Here is a 26,593-nt window from a genome sequence, read left to right on the forward strand (position 1 = left end):
GCGATGCACCAGTCACACTGGTTCAATCAAGTTTAAGGATTTTGAGCACTTGCTCTGTGCTAGGCACTGCTCTAAGCATTATGACCTGTGTTAACTCACTTAATCCTCACAGTCACAGGTTATATTAGTAGTCCCATTTTACAGATGGGAAAACTGAGATATAAAGAAGTTAACTAAGGGGACTTCCCTGGTGGTCCAGTGGCTAAGACTCCGTGCTCCCAATACAGGGGTCTTGGGTTTGATCCCTGGTCAGGGGACTAGATTCCACATGCACAACTAAGAGTTCGCATGCCACAACTAAAGATCCTGCATGTTGCAACTTAAAAAAAAATCCCACAGGCTTCAAGAAAGACAGAAGGTCCTATGTGTTGCAACTAACATCTGATACAGCCAAATAAATAAATAAAATAAGTTAACTAGTTGTCTAATTGGCAAATTAATCAGGACTCTAACCCAGGACTCTAACTCCTGAGTGGGTCCTTGTGGCAGAGACTGGTTTGTCCAGTGCCCTCTATGGGGACAGATAAAAGCAGTGTTGGGTTCGATGCATGATACAGGGCACTCGGGGCTGGTGCACTGGGATGACCCGGAGGGATGGGATGGGGAGTGAGGTGGGAGGGGGGTTCTGGAAGGGGAAAACATGTACACCCATGGTGGATTCATGGCAATGTATGGCAAAACAAATACAATATTGTAAAGTTAAAAAATAGATAAATAAACTAATTTAAAAAAAACGTACATTTCAATGATGATGGGTTGAGAATAAAAGGAGAAAATTTATATTTATTAAAAACATAAAAATAAAAATAATAAAAGCAATGTTGGCCAGGGTTTGCCCCATGATGTCCAGCTGATGAGATACTGGCTGGAAGAGAGGAGGGGGTGGTGACAAGAACAAGGCATTAACAGCCATGCTTGTTGTCAGCAGCGTTTGATCCCGGGCAGGAGGCTCTAATTGGTCTCTCTCAGGGCAGGACACAGGTGCTGGGTGGTCAGAGGCGAAGGGAGGAGGATGTGTGAGTGTGTGTCAGCCTAGCCCAGTTGGTCCTGGTGGTCTCCGTCCTCCCCTGTGCGTTTGTCCAGATTCGACATGTGGTGTAAGCTGATTGGTGTGAACTGTTCTGCGTTTTCCATCTCCTCCTTCTGGTGGCAGCATGTGAGTGGCTGGACCCACTCTGGCTGGGGACTATGTGATGCCTCCCCGGAGGCAGTAGTCAGGCTGCCCATTCTTGCTACCTCTTCTTTCCTTTGCTCTTCCTTTCCTTTGCTTTGATTGGTCAACATGTATTGAAGGATCATAGGCCCCCTGAAGGGTACTCTCAGGAGTATGTGTGTGCTCAATGGTGTCTGACTCTTTGGAATCCCATGGACTATAACCTGCCAGGCTCCTCTGTCCATGGGATTCTCCAGGCAAGAATACTGGAGTGGGTTGCTATGCCCTCCTCCAGGGGATCTTCCCAACCCAGGGATTGAACCCACATCTCTTGCATTTCCTGGAAAGTGGATTCTTTACCACTGTGTCACCTGGGAAGCCTTAAGGGTACTCTAGGTGGATGAAATTGGAAGCAAAAGTCAGTGACTGTGAGACAGAATGAGGACCACAAGAAAGTGGAACATTTCTTACCAACTCACTAACTGTGAGCATCACGGAGTTTGAGTGATAACAAGGCTAGTGTCAGGTATCTTGATTCCTGATGTGTGTCTCTTCCTGGGAAACCATAGCTCCCCTCTAGTCACTTCTGAAGCGCTAGCCACTTTGTTTTTAGCTGGGGTTGCTTAAAGAGAGTCAGAAATTGATTTGAGGAGCATCTCCTTCCCCACTGAGGTTTCAGGCAGGCAGGTTCCTGGTCTGAGTGTCGCTGACAGGCAGGCTGCCTGGCCCCAGGGAGCTGCTACGTGCTTTCTGAGCCACAGATATTTTACTCTGTGGATACCCAGCGGCCGCCCTTCCCCTCTCCCATTCCCTTCCACCTCTTTCTCGTTCCTAAATCCACACCTTACAGTCATGTTACCCACTGCCACCTTAGTCATCCCTCCCTCCTGTGGGCCCCTCTCCTGGCTCTCTTTCTGGGAAACCTGAGAAACCAGAGCCCACCCCTAGCTTCCCCTGCCTCAGAAAGCAAAGTGAAATTGACAACTCATTGTTTCCTCTGTGCCAGAGATGGTTTGTGGTGCCTAACTAATATTTCATACAAATCTCACAACAGCTTGAGAAGAAAATGGTTACTGTTGAGCATCCTGAGGGTACTGGGCCCAAGATTTAAGAAATGGCAAAATCAGGATTCAGACCTGTGCCTGTCTGCCTCCAAAGCCCACGCCTTTTCTGTGTTTCCAGATCCCCGAGCCTAATTCAGTGTTCTCAGCTTTATAACCTCAGATCTCTGTTCCCAAGCAGTCTGGACACTTTGCGTTGCCTTAGAATCGAAAACAATTTAAAAAATGTAAAAGGATAAATAAAAGAGGAGAAAGAAGAAAAAGAAAGGAAAAGACAGCCTTCCAGCTGCCTGTCTTTTGGTGATCATACTTCTTCCCAGAATGATTAGAATAACTTGTTCTTCTATTCAACTGGTTATTTTTAAACTTTTAAACCATAGAACTATATCCTAGGAAATGACTGTGGGGCCTCCAGCATATAAACAGGCAGGAGTCATACTGATTGAAGTGGCAGGGGTATGGCCCTTACAGCCGGAAGCAAGTTAAGGAAGCCTTACGTATCTGTTGACCACTGAAAGCTCCTGATTCTCTCTCATTTTAGAGATAAGGAAACTGGGGCCTAGACGGGGAAGTGGCTGGCAGTCAGGCCTAGTAATGTCCGGCTCTTATAGCTTCTGGCCTGCAGCTTTCTTTCTTTCTATTTTTTAAATAATTTTTATTTATGTATTTGTTTTGGTTGCACTGGGTCTTTGTTGCTGTGCAGGCTTTCTCTAGTTGTAACAAGAGGGGTGTACTCTTTGTTGTGGTGTGTGGTTTCTCACTGCGGTGGCTTCTCTTGTTGCGGAGCATGGGCTCTAGAGCTCAGGGACTTCAGTAGTTGTAGCGTGTGGGTTAGTAGCCGTGGCTCCCGGGCTCTAGAGCACAGCCTCAGTAGTTATTGCTGTGATGCTGTGTTGCTCCAGGGCATGTGGGGTCCTCTCGGACCAGGGATCGAACCTGTGTCTCCTGCATTGGCAGGCAGACTCCAGTCCTCCACTGCGCCATCAGGGAAGCCCCTGGCCTGCAGCTTTCTACAGTGCGGCTCTCTCTGCAGCTCGTCCAGGAAGGGAACGTGAGCAGGGGCAGAGAGAGAAGGAGAGACTGGGCTTCCTCCTCCCTCCTTCCTCATCACCAACAACTTGAGCTCCCAGCACCCTTGGAGGAGGTAGTCAGGGAGATGACAGCTGGGGAATACTGAAGGGTGCTAGCAGGTGACAAGGAGTCAGAAGGACGATAGAAGGCAGAAGGGGTGGGGGGAGGAGCAAAGAGCCCAGGAGCTGCCATGCCAGCCCAGGACAGGACTGGCCTAGGGTTTGGGCTCTAGTCTTGCTCTAGGATCCCTTGGATGAGTCCTGGTCCCCTTTCCTGCCTCAGTATCTCTTTTCTTTTTAAATATGCATTTATCTATTTGACTGTGTGGGGTCTTAGTTGTGGCACAGGGCCTCTCTAGTTGTGGCATCAGGCTTAGTTGCTAGAGCCCACATCCCCTGCATTGTAAGGCAGATTCTTATCCGCTGGACCACCAGGGAAGTCTCCTGCCTGTTTTCCTTGGAGGCTTCTCTGCTTACCGATGGAGGGAGCACGTACAGGGTACAAGAGGGGCAGGTAGTATAGGAGCACCATGTGGACACAGGGAGCTGGGATTAGCTGGCCCAGCTCTGCCTATGAACAGCTGAAGGTCTCATGGCAGCTCTGAAGTCTCCTGGGCCTCAGGTTCCTCATCAAACCAGGTGGGATAAGATGATCTCCATGGGCTCTTTTGATTCTGATGATGTAGGACCTGGAGCCTGTGCTGAGGGAGCCCAGAGAATGGGCAGATGTGGGCTCTGGGGCACCAGGTGTTAGGTGCTCTAGGAATCTTGTTTTATAGGAAAGGAAACTGGGCCTAGAAAGGCTCAGTGACTTTTCTGCTTCTCTCAGCTTTATTTCTCTTCACCCTCTGAACTGTAGAGCTGTAAGATTCAACTCAAAGCAATTCTGTGCAGTGGATAAGCTTTTTTATTATTGTTTTTCTGAACTTTTTTTTTAACTTTCAACTTTTTTTTTTTTTTTTACAAAAACAGTACATGCTCGTTGTAAAAATTTCCATGAATACATGAAGTGAAAAAACTAAAAACTGAAAATTGCTGTCATCCTCCTGTCCTTACCCTTCAAGTCCCCAGGGCAGTCTCCTGTTGACAGTTTGGCGTGTATCCATCCTGACCTTTCTGATGAACCACAAACATACGTGTCCCCCACTCTATGAGATTATAGTATCAATTATTCAAGCATAAGTCTTCCCATGTGGCACAGTGGTAAAGAATCAGCCTGCCAATGCAGGAGACTCTGGTTTAATCCCTGGGTTGGGAAGATCCCCTGGAGTGGGAAATGGCAACCCACTTCAGTATTCTTCCCTGGAAAATTCTATGGACAGAGGAGGCTGATAGGCTACAGTCTATGGGTTGCAAAGAGTTGGACACAACTGAACATTCATGTACTGCATTCAAGCATAAACTTTAGAATCAAACACACCTTTGTTCTAATCCTAGTTTATAGCTCATTAGCTGAATGGCCTTGCTATTTGACTAGTTTTAGTCTCATTCTCCTCATGTACAAAATGGGAGTAATAATAATATCTACCTTATAGGATTGTAGTGAAGATTTAAGGAAATTTTGTATGAATGACAGTTAACTATAGGTGCCTGATACATAGTAAGCAGTACACACACACACACACACGCACGCACGCACGCACACACGCACGCACGCACGCACACACACACACTCACACTTCCAGGGGGCACAGAGTGAGTTACAGGTATAGTAAAAATGAGACTCAAGTTTTCTGACCTCTAGTCTCATTGACTTTCAGCCAAACTGTCTGCTTCTCACTCTGGTCCTGCTGGGCAGAAGTTACATGCTCCATTTTTGTTGAATGAATGAAGCTGTAGGGGGTGGACCCAGGGATCTGAGGTCTGTGGAGTTCCTGGGGAGCCAGCTCTGAGAGATGGAGGGTTTTACCCTGTGGATTGGGAGAGTGTGAGACAGTGCGGGTTGGCCCGACCAGCTGTTGCTCCCGGGCTCAGGCGGGAGAGTTGAACCTCAGGGCAGAGCCGAGGCCCCAGAGTGGCTCTCGGCTTAAAGGATCTTGGCTTAAAAGGAATGTGCAGTGGGCTGCCTCTGCTCAGGAGGGGCTAAAAAAAGCCTGGCCCTCCCCTGGGCTTTGTGTGAGGGTTATCAGCTGCTCAAGTCAGCTCATCTCTCTGGCTGGACTCTGGCATTTTTGAAAGGCTCTGTTTCCCTGGCCCCTCTGGGTGTCCACCAATTGACAGGAAGGGGTCAGCCTTCCTGTCCCCGAGGTGGAGGCCATGGGGAGTGTGAGGTGTGGGGGGAAGGGCTGGGGGAGGGGGCTGGTAGCCCCAAACCTGGTGACAATACACAGTTGTCAGCTGTACCCTGCTGGTGTTTCTTCCTTTTATAGTCAGCAGCAGTTGCTCTCGCTCTCACCCAGCCCCTCTCTGGGGGCTCCTGCCCAAGATAAAAGGGGCAGGAGGCAGCCCAGGCTCCCGTCTCATCTCCCCGGCGCTCCGCATCTCTTGATTCCTTCCTAGGTCGGAAGAGCCTGACAGGACAAAATGCCTCCCAAGAAGCCTGAGCCTAAGAAGGAGGTGGCCAAGCCAGCCACAGCCCTGGCCCCGTCTCCTGCCCCACCTCCTGAGGCCCTCAAGGAACCTGCCTTTGACCCCAAGAGTGTAAAGGTGAGTGAGCCTCAGCCACTGGGATGGGGGTGAGGGTGACGTTCAGGGTTCTCTTGGCCCTGGAGCTCAGAGATCTGCTTCACCAAGGCTGGACCGGGGTGAGGGCTGAGGTGTCCGCGCCCCCCCAGATCATAGTCCCAGGGGTGATGGAGAAGGTGCTGGGGAGCGCTCTTTTGGTTAGTAGGCTGTTCTTTTTCCTCAAGAACAGCTTTCCAGCCTGACTGAGGAAGCCCTGCTCTGTTATCCCACATTTGCTCAGTAAAGTCAGAAATGGCAGGGAGGCACGACCAACCACCCACCCAAACTATTTTTCAGGCACCATAGTGAAGAAAAAAGACTGTGTGATACCTTTAAGAGAAAAGACGCAGAATAATCACTTCCAGTTTACTGCAGAGTAGGTGATGTCAACAGCGAGGGAGCATGATCTCTGTGTGCTGGGGTCTGGGAAAGCCTTCACTTGCAAAGACCCTTGCAGTGGATGGGTGGTAGGGGCAAGGAGACCCCAGGTAAGGAGAGAAGAGCCAGCTTGCCTCTCCTTTTCCCCACTCAGGTGGACCCCTCCTGCGTGTGGGTTCTAGAATCATTCGGTGTTTCTCTTTCTCCCTCACTTGGAGCCCTCACTTCACAAGAGGTGTTGAGAGAGTTTTAGAGGTTGCGTTGTTTGACAGGCCGTCAGTTGTGGCCCAGTGGTCAGGAGGCTGGTGTTCGACTCTCAGCCCACGTAGTCTCCTTCCTCCTCATCTGTGCCCTTACCCTGGGCTCCTGCTTGGAGTATGCAGTGGCCTGGCCCATCCCAGTCTGAGACCCTCTGTCTCAGCAGGTGTGGGGGCTGGGCCAGGCTTCCTTGGCTGCCCCAGCCCTGTTCCCTCTCTACCTCGTTCTGCTCCCCTCACATTGGAAGGCTCCCCTCCTTGGAGCTGGGGTAGACCCTGCCTGCTGATTCAGTCGTTTTAGGCCTCTCAGATCTCTGGCCCAGCTGCTTAAGGAATGGAACTGGGAGGGGATGGGCCAAGGAAGGAGGGGGTCAGAGCCCCCTGGAGACTGAAGCAGTTTTAAACATTGGCACTAGAATGTAAGAGGTCAAGTGTCTACTGGTATGAAAAGCTATTAATAACTGGTTGGGAATGGTGGGCCCTTGGGGATCTCAGCCTCAGGGCAGAGCTGGAGGGTTGGTGAGGAATCAGATCAAAATTACAGCTCGGGGCCTGGTTCTGTGACAAAGAGGCCAGGAAACTAGCCCCCAGAACTCTAACTGGATGACCCTTCTTGGCCCTCCCAGGGTTCTTCCTAGTGCCCACAGCCCTGGGGTCCTGCCACTGTGCCCAGAACTGTAGGGTTAACCTATGGTCATTCCAACAAGAGAGGAGTTAAGCAGAACTGGTTTGGCCAAGAGATGGAGGCAGTTGCCCCACCCCTGGGCTTGGTTATGGGACATTCTGGGGAAACCGAGGCAAAGGAAAAGACCTTGAAAGTGCCTGAAGCTTTTCTAGGTCAGACACCACTCCCTCTATGAGCAGAGCCTAGCAAGAAAAGCTGACTGTCTCCCCCTTTAGGAAAGCTGTATTTCTGATTAGTTCTGATAACTTACTGTTCCTGTGGGTCAACCTAGTCTGGACAAGAGCTGCCTGTTGGTATCAACGGAGTGCCTTCTCTTTGGCCTATCGCTCCCCCTCCATCACCCACCTTCCCAAATTTCTTGCCTCTGGTTGCAATTGTCTTCTCCATGTCTGGGTCTTCCAGTTCTAGGAGTTGTTGAAGTTGCTTTAAAGTGGAAAAAAAAATTAGGTGTCTTTCATGAGGGTCATGTCCCCTCTTATACTTACCCAGTCCCTTTGCTTAGAAGGTTCTTTGCTCAAAGAGCAAAAGTATAAATGAAATAAACCAGACAAAGACAAATACCGCGTGGTAGCACATGCCTGTGGAATTTAAATAAAAATAAAAAGTCAAACTGTAGAAACAGAGAGTAGAAAAGTTGTTGCCAGGGGCCAGTCTGAGGATCTAATGTAAAATGTGGTGACTATGATCAGTAATACTGTATTGTATAATTGAAATTTGCTAACAGAGTAGAGGGCTTCCCAGGTGACACTAGTGGTAAAAAACCTACCTGCCAACGCAGGGGACATGAGAGACACTGGTTTGATCTCTGGGTCGGGAAGATCCCCCGGAGAAGGGAAAGGCAACCCACCCCAGTGTTCTTGCCTGGAAAATCTCATAGACAGAGGAGTCCGGCGGGCTACAGTTCATGGGGTCACAAAGAGTCAGACATGACTGAAGTGACTTAGCATAGCGCAATAGAGTAGAACCTAAGTGTTCTCACAAAAATAAAATAGCAAATAAATAAATAAGGTGAACACGTGTATCAGTTAACACATGAGAGGAATCCTTTCACAATGTATACATATATTAAATCATCACAATGTACACTTTCAATATCTTACAATTTTGTCAATTATACTCAATAAAGTAGAAAAAATTTTAAAAAAAGATAAAGCAAAAGTGAAAAGTCCAATGTGTGTGGTTATGACTATATATTCTGATGTTATGTTTTTATATTAATATCTCTTACGTGTTTACTCCTGGGACCTAAAGCATTGCAAAGTAAGGTAAGTGGCACCATTCCTCAGAGGGTTCATTCAAGGCATCCTTTACCCCACTTAGGGGGTTTCTTTAACTTTCTGACCACCCTCACCTACACCTCTGGCAAAGTCCATCCTGGGCATAGCCAGTTCTTTCCCAACACAGTGTGTAACCCCTCTCCTGCTCTCCTAGCTCATTCTGGCCACCTTCAGGGGTTCTCATTAATGAGGCCAGCTTCGGATGGGCACAGAGCAGCAGAACCAGAACCAGGAAGAAGAAGAAGAAGATTCTCCAGGATTGGTTTCCACCACCAGTGGAGAGCAGATTTGAGGGGGTGGTGGTGGTGGTGGATAAAGACCATAAAGGAACACACGAGATGCTAAATTAAAATAATGACTCATGCTTGTTCATTGTCATTCATCCTCAGGGCTTTCCACCTTCTTCTTTTGTACTCAGATTTGAATTTAAGGGAGGAAAACCCAAAATTTACTCCTTCTCGCAACAAATAATTTTTGAGTACCTACTCTGTGTTGGGTTTTTTCTTTCAAATTCCCTGCCCTGTGGGGACCCTGGTTTTAAGGAGCCGCGGTACACACAAAGGCAGGACTGGAAAACAGGAAGCATCCAGGGCTCGCCCACACTAGGCTCCCTGCCCCAGGGTGCCTGGGAGGGATGTGTGCTGAAGGAGGGGCTGGAGTGGGAGGGGGCGAGGGAAGGCTTCGTTGAAGGAGGTAGATTGAAAGTCAGTGTCAAGTAGAAACGGGAGAAACCATTTACAGCTGCTAGGATGGAATTTACATTCAACCCAAAGGAATTATAATAGGGAGTTGTGTGGGTTCCAGAGTTATTCAGAGCACTTCTCTTTCCCTGTCACTTGGAGCCATCAGTTCACAAGTGGTGTGGAGAGAGCTTTGGAGGCTGCGGTATTTGACAGGCTGTCAGCTGTGGCTTGGTCATCAGGAGGCCCGTGTTTGAGTCTCAGCCCATAATCTCCTTCCCTCCTCATCTGTGTCTGCGGCGGGTGACCCAGCAGCCCCGGAAGCCGTTTCTGCTTCTCACTGGAAGCTGTTAGCAGTCCCAGCCCTCATTCCTCTGTGTTTCTCTCCACAGATAGACTTCACTGCTGACCAGATCGAGGGTGAGTACTAATAACTCCAACACCCCCACCACATCCTCTCCGCTGTGCCTCCTGGGGGAGGGGTTGTCATCATCACCGTAATAGTGATCATCGCTGTCACCGTCATCACCATCATCACCACCATCATCATCATCACTAGCATCACCATCATCACCACCATTACCATCATTTCATCACCATCATTGGTGCAAACCTGTGTTTGAGTCAGGATACACAAAGGCATGACTGGAAAACAGTTATGCAAAATAGCAAGTACAGGGAATTCCCTGGTGGCATAATGGTTAGGATTCTGGGCTTTCACTGTCAGTGTTCAATCCCTTATCAGGGAACGGAGATCCCCAGTGTGGCCGAGAAAACAATCCAAAAAGCACCGCCACCACAAACAAACAAACAAAAATGAAACAGCAAGTATGGGTTTGCTCTGTTTTAACTGTTATTACTTAAGCACTTTACATGGATTAATTTATTTAATTCTCACCACAACCCTATGAGGTAGGGACTATCACCACCCCACTTTACAGGTGATAAAACCGAGGCACAAAGAGGCTGGGTGGTCTGCTCAGTCTCACACAGACAGTTGGTGGTGGAGCCATGATTCCAACTAAGGCAATCTGATTCCAGACTTAAGTTCTGAACAGCTCTGCCAGACGGCCTGGAACATAACAGATGCACAGCCAAAAAAAAATTTTTTTTCTTTTCTCTACCCTAAAATCCAAGATATTTAAAAGCCATCATTTCTGTTCCTGTTATTGAAAAGCCCTCCTTAGGCTACCAGCTGTCTCCCTTCGCATCATAAAGTCTGCCAAGATGCTCAACCCCCTAATGGGGGCAGGGCCAGCGGTGTCTTGGGGGTACCCTAGTCTACCTGTGGTCTTCATCAGCTCTTCTCTATCTTTGATGAAGACAATTTGCTTTCTCAATGTTATATAAATATTATTAAGTGTAGCTTCTAGACAAGCCCCTCAGCCCTTCTTTTGTAGGATTCTGGTGTTTTGAGAATGAAATATTTCATCTACTTTAGAGCCTCACCCTCATTGCAATTTATCCCTCCGTTTCCCCCATCAAATCACTCTTGGACAGAAAATCATACGAACTGGAAGGGAGCTTAAAAGGTCACCCGATCAAACCCCTTGATTTTAAGCACAGGCTGTATTTGAAAAATTAAACTAACACAAGCACATGATAAAAATTAGTACACTACTTAAAAATAAGGAATGAAAATAAAAATATTTTCCCCTTGCTTTCCCTTCATGGTGATCTGCTCTCCCCAAAACAATCATTGTTAACAGGTCTACGTATCCTTTGATAAAAATATATCATGTTATACTAGTATGTATGTATGTATGTGTAAAGTTTACACAGATTGAGTCCTATGGTACATACTGTCCTGCATCTTTCATTTAATATACATTTGGGTTCAACAATATATAACATGGTATATATTATTTAATAATCTACTTAAATATCTTTTTTATATTTAACACAAAAACAGTTCTATCTCATTCTTTTAAACCATTGTATAGATTCTCACACATGGATGTACTTTTTAATCCAATTATCTCATATTGCCAGACCTTCGGATTATCCCCAGCTGGGGGAAAAATCATCATGCTTTCCCCAGGAGACTTTCCTAGCAATGAGTCAAAGGATATGTGCATTTTATTTTTTTTATTTTAAAAAATTAATTAATTAGGCTGCCTTGGGTCTCTGGGGCATGCAGAGTCTTCACCATGTGATGAAGGATCTTACATGACAGCTCACAGATTCTCTAGTTGTGGAGAGTGGGCTTAGCTGCTCCTTGGCATATGAGATCTTGGGGCTTCCCAGGTGGTACTAGTGGTAAAGAACCTGCCTGCCAATGCAAGAGACATAGGAGATGCCAGTTTGATCCCTGGGTTGGGAAGATTCCCCTGGAGAAGGAAATGGCAACTCACTCCAGTATTCTTGCCTGGAGAATCCCATGGACAGGGAAGCCTGGTGGGCTACATTCCATGGGTTCGCAGAGTCGGACACGACTGAGTGACTAAGCACACACACATGAGATCTTAGTTTCCTGACCGGGGATGGAACCGGCGTCCTGCATGGCAAGGCGGATTCTTAAGCACTGGACCACCAGGGAAGTGTCAAGTCTATGTGCATTTAAAATTGTAATAGTTATTGTCAAGTTTCCCCTCCCAAAAAGCCAGTTACTCACAAAAAGGGCGTGATGATGGCAGATGCATTTTGAATCTAGTGAACTAAATCTGACTCCATTTTTGCATTATTCTGTTGACACTCACTTTCTGTCAATACTCTGGAGTGCTGTGAAATTCTTAAATTAATTTTAATGCATTTTAGTTACATATATGGACTTCCTAGGTGGCTCAGTGGTAAAGAATCTGCCTGCCAAAGTAGAAGACACATGTTTGATCCCTCGATCAGGAAGATCCCCTGGAAATGGAAATGGCATCCCACTCCACTATTCTTGCCTGGGAAATCCCACGAACAGAGGAGTCTGGCGGGCTACAGTCCATGGGGTTGCAAAAGAGTCAGAAATGACTTAGCGACTAAACAATAACAACAAGTTAAATTTATACTCATTGTATATACAAACACAGTGGTACCCAGGAAGACTAGAAAATCAATGATAAAAATTTTTCATTTCCCAACTGAGAATCCTGGTCAAAGCCAACTGGGACAGCTGGCTGCCTCTTTTCTCCATGAAGATTTTCAGGGCTGGGACTTAACTGATACCAGGCTTTCATCTCTCTGACTTTGAAAGCATTGTTCCTTAGGTTGGATTTGAATTGTTTCTGTTTTGATTTTACTCCCATCTTTTCCTTTGCTCCTTGGTGAAGTTGAAGATGATTTTCTTCTGTTTTGCTGGAAAGAACATGATTTGGAACCAGGAGACTTGGCTATTAGCCCTAAATCTGCCTCTGGTGGCCAGGAGACTTAGGGCAAGTTACTTCTTCAAACCTGAATTTTCTCTTCGGCAAAGTGAGGGTATTCAATTCTCTTCAATTCAGAAATTCTGTGATTCTTTTCAGCATTCACTAGATAACCTCCATCTATTTGAGGATAGTCATCAAATCTTTTCTTAACTTTGTAGTCTCCAGGTGATATAGCCCCAATTTCTTTTATGTTTTTTTTTTCCTCATAGGAGCTAGTTTCTAACTCCTGACTTCCTTCTCTGGTCCCTCTCCAGATTTCCATATCCCTTTGGAAAGGGATCATCAGCACTGCTCATTGGTCTAGCAGGCAGCTCACTACTATAGAACTTTGAGAAAAAGTTTCTTCAGAGACCATGAGTGTCATCTCTCATATACCTTGAGATCACTGGGCTAGTTTTCCCCCTAGATGCAATCCTGGACTTCAGTGTTGGGTTTTTATGTGTGCGCCAGCCTTCCCAGCAGGCAGGAACATTCACTGGGATAACAGGCCATGTCCTCCTCCTCCTCTCTCCTCACTTGTTTTCCTTAATAGTTGGCTGGAAGTCACATCTGCAGTGGCCTATAAATGAGGATAATAATATCTATAGTGTAAAGTTTTTGTAAATATGGATGGGGTAATTCATGCAAAGTTATCAACTCAGAGGCTGGCCCACGATAAGTGCTCGAACCATAGGTCATCATTCTTATTATTTTTCTCTTGATCATTCTTCCTGTTAAATATCATTCTTTTATGTGGAGACTGAATCTTTGAGTTTGCCCTCACTCTTCTGAACTAATTAGGAGATCCAAAAGCCTGAGTGCAGATTCAACTACCATATTTATTGGACAATGAATTTGTGCCAGAAGCCATGCTAATAGCTTTACATGTTAAGAATTAAATTCTTGTAACAAAGCTGTGCAGAGAAGGCAATGGCACCCCATTCCAGTACTCTTGCCTGGAAAATCCTATGGATGGAGGAGCCTGGCAGGCTGCAGTCCATGGGGTCGCGAAGAGTTGGACACGACTGAGTGACTTCACTTTCACTTTTCACTTTCGTGCATTGGAGAAGGAAATGGCAACCCACTCCAATGTTCTTGCCTGGAGAATCCCAGGGACGGGGGAGCCTGGTGAGCTACTGTTTATGGGGTCTCACAGAGTTGGACACGACTGAAGCGACTTAGCAGCAGCAACAAAGCTGTGAGCTCGGTGCTATTCCTTTTGACAGAGGAGGAAACCAAGGTTCAGTGTGATTATGTGGCTTGGCTAAGATCACACAGTGTTAAAATTGAGATTAAAGTCAGTGAGAGATTACTAACAGTATTGTTGGGGAACTGACAGAGTTAAGATTTTTTACATCCACTATTGTATTTTATTTGAATGTAATTTAAGGATCCTGTGAGGTAGATGCCATTTATAAAAGAAGAGGTTTATAGAGGTTAAATATTTACTTACCCGAGGTCACATAACTAGTAAGCAATGGAAATGGAATTTGAGCTCAATTATTTAGTAATTTGAAAGACATGTGGTTTTATCTCTTTGCAATTCATACAAAGCCTAATAAAGAGCTGCAGGTAAACGTCTTGGGGAACCTGTTTTGATATGTGGAATGATTTGTAAATAATCCATATGCCGCCTCTAAGGAAGTAAGTGTTTCTAAAGTACTTAGAGAGGATTAAAAACAGCTTCTCTCCTAAGTAGTTCACACATTCTTCTTAGGGTTATATTGTTAATCCACTTTAAAAACCGCTTCATGGGTAGCACAAGGGTACTTCAATGCCATACCCAGTCCAAATTATCCCCGGTAATGAGCTGGTTGAACCCAAATTGATGAGGAATTAAGGTTGTTTGCAAAGGGCCCAGGAGTGCCTTCATTCAGCCGGGCGCCTTGGACTCCTGCACTGGTATCTTCTGGGAGTCTGGCTTCAGAACTAGAAATATAATAATAACTGCTTGCCTGCTTCCCTGGTGGCACAGGTGGTAAAGAATCCACCTGCCAATGCAGGAAATGCAAGAGACGTGGGTTTGATCCCTGGATTGGGAAGATCCCCCGGAGAAGGGCATAGCAACCCACTCCATTATTCTTGACTGGTAAATCCCATAGACAGAGGAGACTGATGGGCGATAGTCCATGGGGTTGCAAAGAGTTGAATGTGATTGACCCCACAAGCGTGTGCGCGCACACACAAGTACACTGTTAGCTAAGTCACTTACCACGTGCTAGACACCACGCTAGGAGGGCTTTGTCATCCCCCCGTAGCCCCAGCAGTGCACACTGCCCCCCCGCCCCTTAGAGCTGAGAGACAGAGGGCCCATGGAAGTTAGGAGTTTGCCCAAGGCCACCTGTGGGTCAGTGGCAGAGCTGGGGTGGGTTGAGTGTCCAACCTTGTCACCTTGTCCAACCTGAAAGCTCCCTTTCAGCCAGGGACAAGCATTACTGTTACTGGCTGACTTCTGAACAGGTCTTATCACTTTGCAAAGTGGCTCCACCCACTGCCCCCTCCTTTGACACTCAACTGGGAGGGTCAGGTGAGGACTGACACTTGGTGTGTTTGCTTAAGGAAACTGAGACCCAGCCCAGCTTATTCTACATTGATTGGCAGAGCCAGGAGGAGAACCCAGGAGTCCTGACTCCTGAGCCAGTGCTCTTTTTACTTTCCTGCTTTTTCTCACCATCAGGCACCTCACCTGCAGAGGGAAAGATGAGTGGATGGGAAGGGCAGAGGCAGGGGAGACATCAAATGATGTGATAAGTGGTTGCTGGAAGAGATCCCAGGCCCGATGCTGGAACAGGTCATGGGGGCTCCAGGATACTTCTTTAGTTGTCAGAGATGGGGTGGGCATGGGTTCCAGGGAGGGGCTGGCGTGCTGGCTGTAGAGAAATATTTTATCAACCCCATTGACCTGCTCTTCAACGAGGGTAGAAGCTGATCAGCCCCTAGTCACGGCCTTCGCTTGGCCCCAGGGGGCCGCAGTCAGTCTTTTCTCTGCAGAGTTCAAAGAGGCCTTTTCGTTGTTTGACCGGACCCCGGCTGGAGAGCTGAAGATCACCTATGGGCAGTGTGGGGACGTGCTGCGAGCCCTGGGCCAGAACCCCACCAATGCCGAGGTGCTGCGTGTCCTGGGCAAGCCCAAGCCGGAAGGTCAGCCTCCCCTCTCCACCCCTGGGGCTCTCTCCCTTCAAGGCCAACCTGCCCTTCCCAGGTTACTTGCCTCACATTGCTAGAATTACCCGGAAACACTTGGTCAGTCCTCAAAAGAGTGTGAGCTGGGCTTGTTCTTATTTTCTTGTGAGGGTGGGAACTCCTGGGGAGCAGGTGCAACTTTCTACGGCTTCAGTGTCTTCCTTTGATGCACAGGGTGCCTGGAACACGGGGCAGGGGGGCTGGGAGGGAAACTGGGAACTGCCCACCGCCCCCGCCTCCACCAGAGATTGTGGGTGAGGTGTTACAGCACTGAGATGTCCTGTGACCACCATGAGTTGTATCATGGATAATGTGTTTCTGATAACACAGCACTGAGATTGCAAATTATTCATTTAATATAAATTAGAACAGACTCAGGCTCAGCTTTATAATGATGCCTGTTTCAATGGTTTGCATTAGATTGGTTTTGGTGAATGAGGGTTTAGAAAGTGGTGCAAGGGGTCCCATTTGTGAATGTCATCTGTCACTGCAGCAGTCAGGCTAACAGCTGCCCTAACACGAGTCCTTCTGAGGGGCCGGGGCTGGGCAGACCTGGGCAGGAGCCCTTAGCCGGGGTGGATCATTTCTAGAGATTTCCTGGGCCCTATATTGGGGCCTTCCTGCCCTCTTCCTTGGTTCTGGGTCCTTCCCCTCCTACTCTTGCTGGGGAAGACACCAGCAATGGTGAAGGATGTGGGTCAGAAAGGACCAGAGGACCAGGAGCCTGCCTGTGTCAGTAGAGCTTCTCAGAGGGCAAAAGATATTTGGGTCTTTCCATTGTGGGAGGTTTCTGGGTTATAAAAGAAAGCAGTGCCAGACTTGGGATATTTAAAAATGGTTTTACCTCTATGAAAGTAAAGGTTTTTTTTTTTTTTTAAACTTTGGTAAATATTCAAGAGTTTTTATTCTGGGTTTCTCGTCTTTTCCTTACTGTTCAGTAGGAATTCTTTAAATAATTACCTATTGCAATCTGTAGCTTAATAACAGAAATTGTCTTTTGCCAATTTCTTCCTGCAGTTTATAGCTTGTCAAAAACACAAAAGTAAATTAAAGCTTTTAACACAGGACAATGTGGGAGAAAGGGGCTAGTCATTATTTATTCAGACTTACTCAAGGCGGTGGGGACTAGTGAGGGCACCCAAATTTGGAGTTGTGCGAAGTTTTCTTTTTGCGGTCTTGTCAGTTTACCCTTGAGACTGGGAGTCTGTCCCGTGTCTGAAGTCTAAGTTGTGAATGTGAGAATTTGGGGCCGCTCACCTCCCTGCCCCCCCGGCCGCCTGGAGTTCAGAGGTCAGGGTGGAGTCACAGGTCCCAGGTCCTTTCACTGAGAAGAGTGCCCAGAGCCAGCTCCTGCCAGGCTCCCGGGGCTTTGTGCCCTCCAGGATTCCTGACTGGGGGCCCCACCCAGAAGTGACGGCAGCTGAGCTCCGGGCTAGCCTGGCAGAGCCGGATGAGACCCTTCCCGAGCCTCTGCTCCTCTCGAGTTCACGTCGAATTCTTTTCCTTGCCGGTCCCCGCCGGAAGAGATGAATTCCAAGATGCTGGACTTTGAGACCTTCCTGCCCATCCTGCAGCACATCTCCCGAAACAAGGAGCAGGGCACCTACGAGGACTTCGTGGAGGGGCTGCGCGTGTTCGACAAGGAGAGCAATGGCACGGTCATGGGCGCTGAGCTTCGCCACGTCCTTGCCACCCTGGGTATGTACGCCAGCCAGGCAGGGGCGGAGCCCAAGGGAGAGGAACAGAGGGTGAGAAGCGCCTGAGAGGCGTATGTTGGGGAGACGTGGGGCTCCCTGCGTCGTGAGTCTCACGTTCTGGTCCAAGCACATCTTCCTGGGTTCTGTAGGTACCATTGTCCCCAACTGGGTTTGCTCAGCAGGGTTGGAAGGGAGAGCAAGCTGGCAGAGCAGGGGTGAGGCCTGAGAGGTGGGACCCAGGGCCCCGTCCCTGTCTTTGCCTCTGCCTCTAGGGCCTCGGTCTGCTCACCCACTGGTGGCTGTAGGCAGAGGGAGAGACCTTGGGGGCTAGGAAGGGTCTTAAGACCTTGACTCCACCTTCCAGACCCTTGGGGGGAGGTTTGGTTTGACCACTTCCTCGATCCAGGAAGTCCTGGACCATCAGACTCAAGGGGGTGTTTGGGTTTGGCTGGCCCTCCTTCGCCCATCTGTCGTTAAGTGCCCACTGTCTCCCACCCCAGGAGAGAAGATGAGCGAGGCTGAAGTGGAGCAGCTGTTAGCAGGTCAGGAGGATGCCAATGGCTGCATCAATTACGAAGGTATCAGCTCATTCCACACTTCCTCGGGCAGCCAGGGAGGGGGTAGGGTGGGGTGGGCACAGTTCAGGCCAGGAGGGGCTGCAGAACAGAACAGATGCAGGAGCTAGAGAATATGTGTACCCCGCGGTCTTTGGTGAGCTCCCCGTGGATATTGTTCTTTTTCCTCCTGGGAGTGAACATCACTGCGTAATGGAAGGAGCATGGATTTTGGAGATAGCTCTGTGATATACCAGCTGTGTGATCTTAAGCAAGTCGCTTACCTTCTCTTAACATTGGTTAACATTTTCTCATCTGAGCAATGGGGTGATGCTGGCCCCTTTCCCAGGGTTGCAGGGATTGGCAGAGTTAAGGTAGCTTATTTCATCCATGTCTGGTATCAGCACGGAGAGTGGACACAGAGCAGTGGTTAGTTCTCTTCTTTTCTTCCACCTTCTCCCCATCAACCCCAAACAGGAAAAGGAATCATCGTCTGAAGAAAGGGTGGTGGGAAGGTTTGCAGTCAGGTGGTATAAACCAGGGAGGAGGGGTCTAAGGGGCCGAGAGAGGCCATGTAATGTGGCTGTTTTCCATTTTCTTTCCCAGCCTTTGTCAAGCACATCATGTCTGGGTGAAGCAGACCCCTGCAGGGTGAGTGCAGCCCACGCCCCTGGGGGGTGCCCAGAGCCACACCACATGCCCTAGAGCCCTTCTCTTCTGGTTTGACCCCCTTCGAGGACACTGCACAACCCCACTCATCGCCCCTGCCTTCTTAGTGCTCCTGTCACCTCCCCTTCATCCCGTCCTGCCCTGCCCCCACCCTCTTTGGTCTTTGCACCCAATCTTGACCCATCCTCCTGCCTCTTCCAGGGTCTCTCAAGGCCAGACGAATCCCTCAGATGGGGCTTCCTCCATAGGCTTCTGGCTGTGAGGAGCCAGGTTGCAGGTGGAAGAGAATGTCCCAGGCCTATGCCCTTGACCCTGATCTTCTTCACCCCCTTCCCTGAGCCCCTCCGGCCTTGGTGCCAGCTGGTGGGGGTGGGGTCATCATCAGGAGCTGGGGTGGGGAGGGGGAAGTAGAACCCTTTCCATCTCATGCTCTCTTTCAGGTGCCTGGCCCAGGGCCTTAGCCCAGGTGAGTTACTGAGAGGCCAAGAGTGACTGAGCCGGAGCTGGAGTCCTGGACTTTCCACTGCATGGCAGGCCCAGGGACTTCAAGGGCCCACAGTCCTCCCCATAAATAAACAGCTTCAGCAAGGCTGGGCCGAGGTCCCAACCAGCCTCTGAGTTGTTTTTTAAAGCCAATTAATTTGTTGAGTTGGGTTTTTGTGAGTGTGTGTGATAATGTCACCTGAGGCCTCATGCATATTCCTCAGAAGAATGAGCAGTATCTTGGAGCTGGGGGACATGGGCCAGGGCCCAGGGAGCTAGAAACAGGAGGGTCAGATCGTGAGCAGAGAGTTTTGGAAGGGTCTGCAGGAGCTGTGATCAGGAGGAGCTTCATTTCCTTCCAAGGCTCACTCTACCTTAGGTCTGTCCAGGTGACAAGCAGAAAGAGGGCCACCAGGAGCCCTGGGGATACCAAGGGATCCTCAAATGGTCCTTGCTCCCTCCTCTTCTTTTAAAAAAAATTGTGGGAAAATGCACATAACATACAGAACTTCCCTAGTGGCTCAGACAGTAAAGAATCTGCCTGCAATAGAGCAGACCCAGATTCAATCCCTGGGTTGGGAAGATCCCCTGGAGAAGGAAATGGCAACACACTCCAGTATTCTTGCAGCATATAATATAAAATTTTCCATCTTAACAATTTTTAAGTGTTCGGTTCCGTAGTGTTAAGTGTGTTCACATTGGTGTGTAGCAAGTCTCCAGAACTTTTTCATCTTATAAAACTGAAACTCTATATCCATTAAACAATAAATCCCCATTTCTCCCTCTCTCCAATCCCTGGCGACCACCATTCTCCTTCCTGTGTCTATGAATTTGACTACTCTAGGTAGCTCATATGAGTGGAGTCTGTGTATTTGTCTTTTTGTGAGTGGTTTATCTCACTTCACGCAATGTCTTCAAGGTTCATTTGTGTTGTAGTAAGTGTCCGAATCTTCTTCTTTTTTAAGGAGGAATAGTGTTCTGCTGTGTGTGTGCAGGTACCACATTTTGTTTATGGTTCTCGTAACTTTTTTTCTGATCACGCCACACGGCATGTGGGGTCCTGGTTCCCGGACTGGAGATCGAACCCGCACCTGTCCCCTGCATTGGAAACTCAGAGTCTTAACCATCGGACCACCAGGGAAGCCCCAGTCCTTATATCTTCATATGGGCCCTTTAGGTGTCTCTTCCCCTGAGAGCAAGGCCCCTGATGCCTGATTCAGCCCTGCTTGTTCTGGGCATCTCACTGACTCCCTGGCCACACCCAGGACTCCATTCAGGACTCTGCATCAGGGAGAGCATCAGGGCTTCAGAGGGAGCACAGACCTGAGGCTGGGCAGGCAGGGGTGTGGCGGGAGGCAACTGGGAAAAGCAGAGACAAGAAACCAGAGATTGAAAAGAAGGGGACAGACCAGGTCATGAAATTAAAGACACACGTATGAGCAGAACGCTCACATGAGCATGAGAACACGTATGAGCAGAACCCCTCCGGATGGGGGTCCCCACATCCCTGAGAGCCCCCCAAGGTGGATTAGATCCTCCTCTCACAGTCTTTCTGCTGCCTTCTCAAGGCATCCAGCTGCAGAACTTTATGAAACATCCTTTATGAATCCAGCCAAGGCTGAGATTCCATGAGCCCAAAAGGGAAGTTGTCATGGGAAGCTGAGAACCATGAGCCCAAACTCAGCCTTCTCAGAATTTAACCACTGGTTGGGAAGATGAGACCAAGGGACATGTGTACCTCGTCTTCTGTGAGGAAGGCGCTCCAGCTATGGGAGAGACCTGTTGAATCATAAAACTTGAGATCTTTATGTAGTTGTGATAGGGGTCATTGACTCCAGTAGTTTTCAAACGTGGTTGTAGCTCCATAGCCTTTTAAACAATTGTTTATTTATTTATTTAGCTGTGCTGGGTCGTAGTTGTGGCTATTACCATTCGTGGGCTCTTAGCTGCGGCATATAGGATGTAGTTCTCAGACCAGGGATTGAACCCAGGCCCCTTACATTGGGAGCAGAGTCTTAAACCACTGAACCACCAGGGAACTCTTGGCTCCATAGCCTTTTACTCAAACTAAATTCTGTGCAGAAGCCAATGCATGAACTGAAGAGAGCAGAGATTCTCCAGCTGAGGAGGTGAGGGCTGGATGCCTGTGTCTTAAGCCTCTACCTGGGCTCCTTAGAGCACAACCAGAAGAGCACTGACTGAGTCAGACCTGCTAATTGTAAAAGTAAGGAAATGGCTCCTTAGGGGAGACTTGACTCACCCAGGTCACAGCTAATGACCCATGAACCCAGGTCCCCAGAATCCCACATTTTCCCATTTTTCGACACACATCAATCTGCCTTTGAAATTTTTTTCAAGTTAGGCTCTTGGGAGCTTCTCTCTTGTATTATCCCTACCATTCTGCTTGATCGTTTTTGGCCTTACTTATTTTTCCTTTTTATTTTTATTTATTTTATTGCTGGATCTCAGATTCCCAACCAGGGATTGAACCCATGCCATGGCAGTGAAAGCCTGGAAACCTAGCCACTCGGCTACCAGGGAACACCCCATTATTTCTCCTTTTCAATTAATTAATTAAGATTTTTATGTGGACCATTTTTAAAGTCGTTATTGAACTTGTTACAATACTGCTTCTGTTTTATGTTTTGGCTTTTTGGCCATGAGACATGTGGGATTTTAGCTCCCCAACCAGGGATCAAACCCACACGCCCTGCATTGGAAGGTGGAGTTTTAACCACTGGACTGCCAGGGAAGTCTCTATTTCTCCTTTTTGAAATGCCAGCATTCCTCCTCAGTGTTAGGGCCTTGTTGGGTTTTCCTTACTCGCTTTTCCTTTCTTCCCTCCTACCTTCCCTCCCTCCCTTTCTTTCTCCATGAAGTATTTATTGTCCACCGTAAACATTTAGGAGGAATTGGGGCCAAGCTCCCAATGGTTAAAAACTGAAAGTGTTTTCCCCTCCAAAGTCGATTACCATCCACTTAAGCAAGGACATAAGCATCCAGGGACTAACCACAGGATGATCACCACACAGCACAACACCAGCAGGACAGCATCTTTCGTGTCACACACACTGTAGTTTCCAAGGGCCCTGCACCAAGAGGAAGTGAGATGTGACTGGGATGATCTTTCTTAATGGGCTTTAAGTGAGACCTTAGTGGAAAAGATGACACAAGGCTGGTACTCAGGTTCAGGGAGGAAAAGGGCAGGAAAGGGGGTCACAGACTTATCTGACAGACACTTACTGAGTGCCAGCTGTGTGTATGGCACTGGCTTGGGTCTTGAGGATACACTGAACTGGGCAGACACAGTCCCTGCCCTCATGGAGCTTACAATCCAGTGGGAAGACAGACTTTAAATAGTTGTGATCATGTGACAGATAACAGCCAACACTTATTGAATGCAATATCAGTTATGATTATCTTTGGCTGTGGGTTACGGAGACTAAAAGACAGTGGCTTAAAAGACACGAAAGTGTGTTTTCCCCTCCTGCTGAAGTCCAGAGATTGGCTGTCCAGGGCTGGTATGGCAGCCATTCTGCACAAAGTTCTCAGCCCCAGACTCCTTTTATCTTGTGACATTGCACTGTGACCTCTACTCACAGTCCCAATGGCTGCTCTGGATCAGCCACCTCAGCTCCTGAGGGAATAGTTCTGGAAGCATTTCCTACTTGGTGAACCTCCTCAGGAACTGGTATAGCTGACCGGGCTCTTTATGGTATTCAGCTTACTCATTTGAAGACAAAAGAACCCTTGTACTCTTAGTCACCTTTTCCCTGCCCCAGCCTCCTCCTTAGCTTCCCTCGTGGCCCAGATGGTAAAGAATCCACCTGCAATGCAGGAGACCCAGGTTCAATCCCTGGATTGGGAAGATCCCTTGGTGAAAGGAATGGCAATCCACTCCAGCATTCTTGCCTGGAGAATTTCATGGGAGAGCCTAGCAGGCTACAGTCCATGGGGTTGCAGAGTCAGGCACGACTAAGCACACACACACAACCTCCTCCTGGCTGGCCCATCAGTAAGGCTCAGCACTCGTCCCATCTCGGAAGAGGTATGGGTAAAACTGACCCATCTGCAAGATTTGCTTTGAATGGACTGACTTCCAATACTTCAAACCAGGACTCAGACCATGGCTTGGCCTGCTTGGGTTGCTAGGACAAAACACCACAGACTGGGTGGCTTCAATAACAGACATTGATTTCTTACAGATTTGGAGGCTTGGAGTCTGAGATCAAAGTGCAAGCATGATTGGGTTCTGGTAAGGCCTCCAGGTGGCTAATTCCCTGCTGAATTCTAACAGAGAGAGAGAGAGAGAGAGAGAGAGAGAGAGAGAGAGAGAGAGAGAGAGAGAGAGAGAGAGAGAGAGAGAGAGAGAGAGAGAGAGAACGCAAGAAAGAAAGAGACAGAGACAGAGAGACAGACTAGTCTCATTGTGAGGGCTCCACTCTCATGACTTCACCAAAACATAATTACCAAAGGCTTTACCTCCAAGTACATCACACCGGAGACTAGGGGCTTTACCATATCAATTTTGGGGGACACAATTCAGTCCCATGGCAGACCAGGTAACTTACAGGCATAGGAATGCACCCTTTGTGGTTCCTTCTCTCACCTTGCAGGCTGGCTGACTGTGGACTTGAGAGGGTGGCACCACAGGAGGTTGAGCAAGGGTGGGAGGAGGAAGGAAGGGGTGTCCTAGCTCTTGGGTGAATTGAAAGAAGGCTCCAGCCTGGAGCTAGACATGGCACCATCCTGACAGGGTGATGGCAAGTGATGGACATGGGAAAATCGCTTTTGTGGGGCACAGAGGATGACTGAATGTACCCATAGGCTGGGCATCGTGCCTCCCAGAGATTGGTACAGGAAACACAGCCCCCAGTGCAATTACCTTCCCACCCTAAACCCTGCAGACAGGTGCTGAGGAGAGTTTTACGCTTCAGGTCAGAGAGGATGGGGAGTTTCCTTTAAAGTTCCCATTGCTGGAGGGAACGAGCCAAGGCAAGGTTAGGGAGGAGACTTAATGCTTTCTTCACTCAGCTGCATTCGTCTGCAGCGTTTATTAATAGTAAAGTGCCATCAGGTGTTTGGTTGGTGGTGCAATACCTACATCACACCACCAGATGGCACAATTGCAGCAGCCATGCTTCCAAAGGACGCCCAAGAGTGAGAATTACAGGAAAACTGATTCCCACCCTGGGCTGGAAGGAACCCTCAGAATTCACTTAGTCCATCTCTATGTTTTCAGAAAAATGGAGGTTTTATTCATTTTCAAAGACTCACAACTATTAGTGAGCTTCCTTCAGGACCCCCTCAAAGGTTTTGCAGCGAGGGGGCAGAGAGAGGACTCTGTTTTGGACACGTGGAAACCTGGCATCTAGACCAGTTTGGCTCCTGAGACACACACACCCTCGGCTTCCGATCCACAGGTTGCAAAATAAGGAAGTAGATTAGATCATCTTTAACGTCCTTTCCAGCTCTCTGATTCAGATCATTTGGAATGCACCCAACTACTTGCTATATTCAACTCTAGTCCAACTCTAGATCACCTCTAGTCTTGTTTATTTTCACCCTCACTGTGTATATGTGTTTAGAACCTTAAGTGGCAGAAAGCATTCATTCAAAATAACTGCAGAGTACACAGCTGCAGGTGCTTTGGAAGTCACCTTCCAAAAAGGTGGTTCCAAAAGCAAAGTCACTCATAGTCTTTCACTCCATGAGTTTATAACCTACTGAAGTGAGAATGATTTACAGGTGAAAAGTTATAAGACAAAAATAGAAGAAAGGACACCAGGCAGTGTATATCTAAGGACTGAGGGAGGGGTATGGTATCATAGCACTTGGATCTCAGGGAATGGCCAGGGAGGGCTTCATGGAGGAGGTGTGGCAAGCCTGGATGGGATATAAATAGACAAGGACCTGGAGAGTGGGATTCCTGACAGGATGCCTTCTTTTTTGCCAGCTATAATCACGTGCATGTGTGCTCAGTCGCTCAGTTGTGTCAACTCTTTGCTACCCTATGGACTGTAGCCCACCAGGCTCCTCCGTCCATGGGATTGTCCAGGCAAGAATATTGGAGTGGGTTGCCATGCTCTCGTCCAGGGGATCTTCCCAACCCAGGGATCAAACCTGAGTCTCTTGCATCTCCTGCATTGGCAGGTAGATTCTTTACCACTGTGCCACCTGGGAATACCACAGTCTCTGCCTTTTAAGATTTGCATAAAAATAAATAAAGAAGGATACAAGAAGAGTGAGAAAAGTAACTGGAGGGGATAAGAGGCAGGGAGAAGGAAGAAAGACTGAGAAAGGGGGGAAGGGTGAGCAGGGATCACACTGGTGTGAGGGGCAGCTGTTCAGAGATGGAGAAGCAAAGTTAAGAAAATCTAAAACTAAGCTGGGAAAGTACTCATTCTTTTCTCCCCTGATCTTTTAGGGTCACAGAATCATAAGTTTTCAAGGTTAGACGAGATCTCTATTCCAAACCCTTCCATAAAAGCCCTGTAAAAGTCGTCCAGTGTTCACTTGGATACCTACTATGACAGGAGACTTGCTACCACCCATGATAGCCCACTCCATTTGGGAAAAACTCTAATTGATAGTCTTCTTAGTAGGAATCTTACATTTACATCCCTGAAATTTCCATCCACTTGTCCTGGATTTGTCTTCCAAAGTGACCTAGAAAAGACCTAGAACTATTCCCCGTGATAGAAGTTGGCATTTCCTCTTTCCTCAGCTCGGCATCTCCCAGCTGGTGCTTGTTCCACACTGAGATTCTCAAATCCATTTCATGTGGCCAGTTGCTGTCTAATGTGTTCTATCCTGGGGTTGAGTTCCCTCTTAGCAGTGTAGTTTGCCACTTCAGAGCTGGAAATTAATCTTCTTGACAGAAAAGATGGAACTGAGGTCAAACAGAGGTTGGTGAGCTCTGCTAATGTCACTCATGTAGCACCGAAGACTGTGACCTTTCTGTACTTCTTGCTCAGAACTTTAGTGTAGCAGGTTTTTGTTAATTTTGACATTACAAAAATTTCAGGGACTTCCCTGATGACCCAGTGGTAAAGAATCCACCCGGCAATGCAGGAGACACGGGTTCAATCCCTGGTACGGCAAAATCGCACATGGCCACAGAGCAATTAGGCCGCTGGGCCACAGCTCCTAAGCCAGGGCTCTAGAGCCGGGGAGCCACAGCTCCTGAAGTCCATGTGCCCTCGAGCCCACATTCCACAGCAAGAGAAGCCACCGCAGTGAGACACTCACGCACTGCGACTAGAGAGTAGCCCCTGCTCAGTGCAGCTAGAGAAAAACACTTGCAGGAACAAAGAGCCAGCACAGCCGAAAAAAGAGAATTCCGGTCACTTGGGACTTACGGCTTCTTGGCCTCGTGGTCACAGCCCCGTGTGAGAACTTTATGTTCATAATAAGCCCTTGGTTGCCCCTCCTTCCATCTATTCTGGAT

At 48.1% G+C, this 26,593-nt stretch overlaps 1 protein-coding gene across 5 annotated transcripts in view; it reads left to right on the plus strand.

Moving 5' to 3' along the window:
• The window catches only part of MYL4 (myosin light chain 4), a 43,280-nt gene extending 24,013 nt beyond the window's left edge, over positions 1-19,267 (plus strand). For 4 of the 5 annotated variants that reach the window (XM_081576507.1, XM_081576504.1, XM_081576503.1 and 1 more), the window contains exons 2-8: positions 5,784-5,930; positions 9,618-9,645; positions 15,549-15,698; positions 17,265-17,438; positions 17,938-18,015; positions 18,598-18,642; positions 19,101-19,267. In XM_081576507.1, coding sequence (XP_081432633.1) covers positions 5,808-5,930; positions 9,618-9,645; positions 15,549-15,698; positions 17,265-17,438; positions 17,938-18,015; positions 18,598-18,626 — 582 coding nt within the window. In that variant the 5' untranslated portion in view covers positions 5,784-5,807 and the 3' untranslated portion in view covers positions 18,627-18,642; positions 19,101-19,267. Of the gene's footprint in view, positions 1-5,783; positions 5,931-9,617; positions 9,646-15,530; positions 15,699-17,264; positions 17,439-17,937; positions 18,016-18,597; positions 18,643-19,100 lie in introns of all 5 variants that reach the window. The other variant, XM_081576508.1, reaches the window with a different exon arrangement.
• Positions 19,268-26,593: the final 7,326 nt, after the last annotated feature.

The sequence above is a fragment of the Giraffa tippelskirchi genome, chromosome 3 (genome assembly GCF_054371585.1).
Source record: "Giraffa tippelskirchi isolate mGirTip1 chromosome 3, T2T-mGirTip1v1.2.pri, whole genome shotgun sequence".
Lineage (NCBI taxonomy): Eukaryota > Metazoa > Chordata > Mammalia > Artiodactyla > Giraffidae > Giraffa > Giraffa tippelskirchi.